The sequence below is a fragment of the Macadamia integrifolia genome, chromosome 9, assembly GCF_013358625.1.
Source record: "Macadamia integrifolia cultivar HAES 741 chromosome 9, SCU_Mint_v3, whole genome shotgun sequence".
Lineage (NCBI taxonomy): Eukaryota > Viridiplantae > Streptophyta > Magnoliopsida > Proteales > Proteaceae > Macadamia > Macadamia integrifolia.
In genome coordinates, this window is record NC_056565.1 from 11,513,996 (window position 1) to 11,521,331 (window position 7,336).

The following is a 7,336-nucleotide window of genomic DNA, read 5'->3' on the forward strand; positions in this document are numbered from 1 at the left end:
GTTGTGCGAAGCTCAAAGTTTCAGATTGCCTCCATCCTTCTGAAGCTCATTGCCATGAAGCATACCTACAACTCCAACATCATGTCTTCACTCGTGAGTTGCATTCGTACAATGTCGTGCTTTCACTCATGTATTGAACTCAACTATACTGTTGAAAACGTTTCGGGAAACAGAAAAATCAAACACCTTTTTGCAATTCCAAAAATCGTTTCTTATTACAAAAATAGCAAAAACCGTTTTTACTATTTCTAGACATAGAAACAAGATAAACAAAATCAAACAGGCCCTAATATGTCCATATGTCATTGGTCATGTGCCAGTTACTTTTCTAATGGCCGGCTCGCTTTCCTGGTGTGAATTTACATGATTGCCTTTAGGTTGTCACCAAGGTTACCGGCACAAACGGGCAAAGGATTTGGTTCACGTTATTGATATCCGATTCTAATACTGATACTGATATGCATAGACTGAGACGGGATCAAAATTACATTTTCTTTACCACAAAGAAAATAACATTTTTTTTTTTTAATAAAAGCGTGCATTCCCATTCCCATTCTCAAATCCTAGAACATGTCCAGAAATAAGGCCCATTCTGAAATGCACTTTTGTCCCATTCCACGTCCCCGTTCTGTAGCCCAGCACTTTGGTTTGCTTTGAAATGGATGTTGATGTATGATCAATCAGTCATGCCTCTCCTTTCATCTCCTCTTTTGGTTCTTCTTGCAAACTTTATCATATACTAAGTTCTAGTGGCAGCCCATTCTCTTTTACATAGAGGAGCCAATATCCATGGATCTATATAGGCGAAATCCAACCTAGTTTGTTCATTCAGACTTCAGCAGCGGCAAATAAACTTGTAATTCAAATAGTGTGCAATGACATTTTATGTTTCTCAAGATATCAGCTGAACTTAGTTAAAAAAAAAAGACTCTTGAAAATTGTTGGTTGTCTGTGGTCATGGATAGAGGCCCCACGGGATATTTCATATCTACTAGGGGTCCCCCCCAGGGGATCATCTCTCCCAAGTTTATAAATCATCGTTGAAGAAGTCCTTAGTCGAGGTCAAAAAAATCTATTTGTAGAAGGGTGTGCTTCATACTGTCAGCTTTCTAGAGGATGCCCAGGTATCTCACATAATCCCTTTGCTGATGATACTATCTTTTTTTTGTAAGGGGTTGAAGTCTTCATTGAAGCAAGTTATGGGCTTCATTAGTCGTTGTGAAGGTTTTTCTAGTCAGCTAGTTAATAATCAAAAAATTATTTTATTATAAACTCCAAAGCCTCTTAGTCCTGCGTTAGAATGATGGGAGATATTACGGGCTTTGCAAGAAAATCTCTTCTGATCACATATTTGGGGGCTCCCTTGTATACGGGAACACTTAAAGTGAGTTTTTTTTTTTATGATATGCTTGCCAATGTGAGAGCTAGAGTGGCATGTTGAAAAGGAAATCTCTTATTCACGGGAGGAAGACTTACTCTTCTAAAACATGTACTCACATCCATGACAAAGTAAAGATAAAGAGAAAACAAAAGGGTTGAAATTTTGAATATTAAAAAATGAGAGAAAGGGGGAGTTGAGAGGCTGGTTTAGGGAGTAGGTTGTTGGTGAGTGGGTTGCCATGCGTCTATTAACCAAAATTGCAGGAGAGTATCACTCTCTTGTGACCATGAGAGAATCCTGGCTCTAATGGTTTATAGTGGTACACATGCATGGGTATATATGAAATGTGTGCTTATACAAAAATGGATATTTGACTAAACTAGACTTGGAAATTTCATGCATAGCAAATCTAGACCATGTGCTCTCTATCCAACTATTGAAATTTACATATCATCTATCCATGTCATGGTTTTAAGTATCAATTTTATTGATCAATACATACTAGTGTCTCTATCCAAAAAAAAAAAAAGAGAAACATAATCGTGTCAACTGTCAAATGACATCAATTTTGATTCAATATGGGTCAACTGTATAATATGTACTCAATTCATGCTTAACAAATTGGTAATCACTGAAATACGTGTATAATATATCCTCAATCGCCCCTAACAAATTGGTAATCATTGAAATTTCACTCGAGATTTGAGCTAACTGTATTATAAGTCCACGATAAAAGAAATTGAATGATTAGTAAGTGGGAGATCATTTGAAATCGACTATGATTTGTATTCTCATGATGCACGCTATTGAATATAAATGTAAACAAAAAAAATGTTTTGTATTGATGTCTTTGGGGGCAAAATTATATGATACAATCGATATGGGACAATACAAATTACAAAATTCATTAAGATATCAATGTGGCTAATATGAAATCAAAAAAACGGTATTTTCTTTTAGGAGAGGGATAGGAAAGCTGGCAGGAAGCAATGGCATCAGGAAAGCTAAGAAGGTGAAAGCCGTCAGATTCACGTAATTCAACGTGAATCGTTGGATGAGGATATAACTTTATAAGGAAAAGGTTAAATTAGTCTGCCAAAATAACTGCATAACTTTGCATAATACAATACTATTTATGCTTTAAAATAAAAGATAAAAATACGCACACACCTTACGGTATTAATAAAAAGATGCAGTGTTTACAAATGAGATATCGTCTTCTTCATTTTGGAAGGGGAATCTGTGAACCCACGTTTTCTCCTTCCTTTTACCTAAGAAAATCGCTTCGCCTGAATTTTTCGCACAGATTAGACAATATTATAGTTGTTTCTTTAACTTCCGACAACGAATGACATTCATACAACCAATCTCTTCAACTACTCCACCTAAAGTACCTTGCCCGACTAACCTCAACTTCACCGTTCTGTAACTTTACAACTTCTCCGGTGCGATACATCTCACATTACCAGAGGGTTGTCAACCTTCTTCTCCAACTTCTTCGCACTTTGGAAATCTATCTCCAACCTGACTTTGGTTTGAACCTTCTTGTCCTACCTACTTCGCCCTACGGATCTTCTTCTCCGAGCAGTCCTTCTTTCCCAACCTTCTTCTCCGACAAACGTTTTGTTTTTTTCATCTCTCTTCTTCAATCAAATATCTCTATTGCTTCTGGCTATACCTCTGACACAACAGAGAGTACAATGTTTTTTAAATATTTTTTTACCTCATGTCCTTATATGTATTACCGTATCCATATTATAATGTTGAACGGATTAGATCTCCACTGTTCAATCAAACGGTCATTAAAAGCTAGCTTTCCTAATGCCATTGCATCCTGTAGGCTTTCATGTTCTTTTCCCTTTTTTTTTATTATTATTATTTTTTTATGATAGAGTCTAAAAAAAGAAAATTGTACTAAAAAAATAAAATTGACTTTATCATTTTTTTTTCTCATGATATATGCTTCGTGACATTTGAAAATTGACATACCTCTGTGTTTCCTTGAATGTATGATATCCCGGGTGTCCAACTATGTTTTCGTGAATGTACGATATCTTGAGTGTTCAACTGTGTCAAATGAATATAAATTTAAAATATATTAAAGATAGTCAAATTTGGATCAAGTTCACGTATGATAATAATATTGTATATCCTTAGTATGTATATTTGAAATCTATTCAATAAAAATAGAGAGTGAATTCTAAATCTAAGGATCAACAACGTACAAAATTGTTTTCATAAGTAAAACTAATCCGGAGTTCAAGACGAAAGAAAGCCTAAGGCTGCATTTGGTAGTTATCCCGAAAAAAATTTCGATAATTTTTCATTTTATAGGGAAAAAAGTAAAAGAATAAAGTGTTTGGTGTCAATTTGGTGTTTTTTATTTTCTTTGGAATGAAAAGGCAAAAAAAAAAAAAAAACTAGAAATGCAAAATAATTGAACAACAAAACCTTATTTTGTGATTTCAATTTCGTTCTTAACTAAAATAATCACTTCTGAAATAAATTCATCAAGCATCATTTTTTGTTTGTTTTAAAATAATATTTTAAAACAAATACTGAAAACTCTATTTTTAACAAGAGAACGTCATTTGTGGAATTACTACCAAACGCAGCGTTGGAGTTGAAAGACTGCATTCGCTGACGATGAGCGCTGGGGAGCATGCTAGTATGCTACGCACAGGTCTCACTGTAATAAAACCCGCCATAATTATGTATTTTATTATAAAATGATGATCGAAATGCGGTAGGAGGACTCAAAGAAAATCCAGAGGAGATGCAGGGCGATGAGGCGAGGGAGGTGCTAGGTTTTCCACCGAATTCTCGCCCGACACCATTGCAGGTACGGTTGGTGAACCTTCTTCTTACACATATTCACTCTTAACATCGTAATATGAGATTCAATTCTTGCTTTCCTACTACTTTATTTTCTTCGCCCAGCTTCTTTAATCTTTGGTGACGAATTTGGGGAAGAGAAGAAAAATAATAATAAAATAAAATATTATTGCAATTCAATGTCGAGTCGGAGTATCTACTTGATTCCGTGGCTGGAGGTTGACGTAGGGTCCCGTTGTTGCTGAGTTTGTTCTGTCATAGCTGGGGTTCCTTGTGCGCAGTAGGTGTTCGTTTAGGCTTTTAGGGTTTAGGGTTCCTCCATTAATTGGAGCAGAGGATGATTTTATTTGAAGTGATTGTTTCGAGTTTCTAATCTCTCTATGAAATTTGGAATTCAATAGTCCAGAACATGTTTTTGGGTGTGGGTAAGAGCTGCACCTACAACAATTGTCCACACGCGTTCCCATTGGCCCCATGCACAGGGGCCAGGCTGCCTTTTGGTGAACCCTCTCCCGATTATTATTTTGGAACTATAGTTTGTTGTTAGAAGATTTTCAGATATTTATCATTGAGCTACTCATGTGGTATGTAGTCTGTGATTCACTTGCGCATATATTTTGTGGCATTAAGGATTATATGACATTAAATAAAATGTACGTAATGAAGGATTTTAATTCATTGAAGGTGGCGATGAGTTTTTAACCTCAGCTTGCTATTGTCTCAACAATGTGTACCCTAACTTACATTTTCCCCTGTAACACGAGTATGATGACATCATATATAAATAATATGCAAGAATTGATTCCATGTGCTGAGCTAGCTCTAACAAAACTAGAAGTAAGAAGTAGAGTTTTGTTCTTGCCATTCATTTGCTTATATAGGAATTCTCTAGAGGCCCAAAAGGTATTTTTAATGTGGCTGATTTACCCTCTACTGCAATCAATTTTGCTACAGCACCTGCTGCTATCAACTTGTTCATGAAGTCTCTTTAGCTTGGGTCTTTAATGGACTTGGTATAATTTTTTTTTAGACTCCTAGTGAATTAAGAATGGAAACCAAGACTGTCTGCTTTTACAGCATGCAGACATCTTCCTTTCACCAAATATTTTCATGGTCCTGCTCAAGTGTTCATCATTTTTGCTTTAAATTTTTTTTGAGGTGTGGCATCTTGACCTCCCTACTCTGATACCATGTTTGCTGTCATTTTACCTAAAAGCTTGAATTAAATTAACTATTGTTTTCAAAAGGCATGAAGAAGGTGATATAGATGATGAAGATTGAGGAAAGAGAGGTACCGTAAAGTACCTATGGTGAAACCGTGAAAAAGAGATACCACAAAGTGATCATTTTAGGTATTTGGGGTCATTTATAAATAAAGAAGGTGATAAATATGGTGATGTTTCTTAGAGGAATGGATTGATGAAGTGGAGAGGTGTGTCCAGAGTGTTGTGTGACTGACGTATCCCGTTAAAGCTTATTAAAAAGTTCTATAGCATAATCGTTCAACCGGCTATGATGTACGGTGTGAAATGTTGGGCTATTAAGAAGTGTCATATAGATAAGCTTCATGCAACAAAGGTGAGGATGCTGAGATGGATGTGTGGCAAAACTAGGAAGGATAAAGTAAGGAATGACCATATTATAGCAGATTTGGGAGTTTCCCTGATTTAATGGAGGCCTAAGGATGCTCCGGTAAGGAGGAGTGATCCAATTCAGATAGAAGGATTTGAAAGAGTTACGAGCAAACCTAAAATGACTATAGGAGAAGTAGTGAGGAATGACATGCATAGTTAGGTCTATTCCCCAGTAAGACCTCAAATAGACCTTTTTGGAGGGTAAGAATCCATGTACCCTATTTATTTTTCTGTTTTTGTTCTGGTGCGTTCTTTTCCTTTTACTTACACTTTTCTTTTGTCTTCTTTGATTGGATCCATGTAGCCGACCCCATTTAGTTGGGATAAGGTTGAGTTGTTGTTGGTTTTTCTTTCCTCAAAGGGCATAAGGTTGATGAAAACTATTTGGACAACAGTTTTCCAGTGATGGTAGTTGTAAAATTGAAATAATCTTTCTCGGTAAATCTACCTTTACAATCCAATAAAACTGAAACTTACACAGATACTTGTTATATCAAAACTGCAGGTTAAAGCAGCATACAAAAGGAGAGCATGGGAAACTCATCCTGATCGTTTTCCAGCGCATGATAAATTTCATGCAGAATCTAAATTTAAATTGGTAAGCCATTTGGAAGTAGGCTGTTTTTACGGTTGTTGTTCACAGTACATTAACCATTGCACTATGGACTGGGGTCCCCCCCCCCCTCTCTCTCTTTCCAACAGGGAGGAAATTTGGTTTTTTTTTTTTTTTCCTTTTTCTTTTGGGTTGATTATTTGGTGTTTGGGTATGTTCCTTACATGCTTAAATATCAAGGGTACATTAGCTATTGTTTGCATCATGAAGTTACTATGACCGAAAATTTAAAAGAAACACTTAAATCTACAGACCCAGATAAAAATATGTTAATAGCACGTTAATCCCCTATGTAAACCTTCTGCACCTGGCTGCAAAATTATCCCACATGGATCCCATTTGTGGCTCCCACTTACAAAAAACTTAATAAGAGAACTTTTGGACCTCCAAGAACATGCAACAGAGCTTTTATTTATCCATTTTTCCTCTTTTGTCCCCTAGGATTCCCATCAAATTTCATTCTTCACTATCCACTGCTTGTTATTTGGTGTGATAAAATTTTCAAAATGTGAACTGCTCCTTAGAATAAATACATGTGATGTAATCAATTGTACAAGTTGTTCGAAGGAAAAGTGAGCACCTACATAGAAAGTTGCTTATGCATTATATATCTTTGATGCTCTGAAGGGAGTGATGATGCCTGTTGGAATATATGGATTGAAAATCTGTATTATTAATTGGTTTTCTAGAACTCAGATTATGTCATTTTTAATCTAAAAATTACTTTACGACAATAAACGTAGTCGATTGTGGTTCTAGCATACGAAAGTCAAAGTATATACTTTATTTGGTACAAACTCTTTTTTATTTTTTATTTTTTGTTTGATAGGATTTGCTGTGATAATGAGAAATATTTTTGTATATCCACCCAAA

The 7,336-nt window shown here is 35.7% G+C and overlaps 1 protein-coding gene across 3 annotated transcripts in view; it reads left to right on the forward strand.

Moving 5' to 3' along the window:
* Window positions 1–3,981: 3,981 nt before the first annotated feature.
* The window catches only part of LOC122089103 (chaperone protein DnaJ), an 11,011-nt gene continuing 7,656 nt past the window's right edge, over window positions 3,982–7,336 (forward strand). For 2 of the 3 annotated variants that reach the window (XM_042658566.1, XM_042658567.1), the window contains exons 1-2: window positions 3,983–4,223; window positions 6,356–6,448. In XM_042658566.1, the coding sequence (XP_042514500.1) occupies window positions 4,158–4,223; window positions 6,356–6,448 (159 nt within the window). In that variant the 5' untranslated portion in view covers window positions 3,983–4,157. Of the gene's footprint in view, window positions 4,224–6,355; window positions 6,449–7,336 lie in introns of all 3 variants that reach the window. The other variant, XR_006143231.1, reaches the window with a different exon arrangement.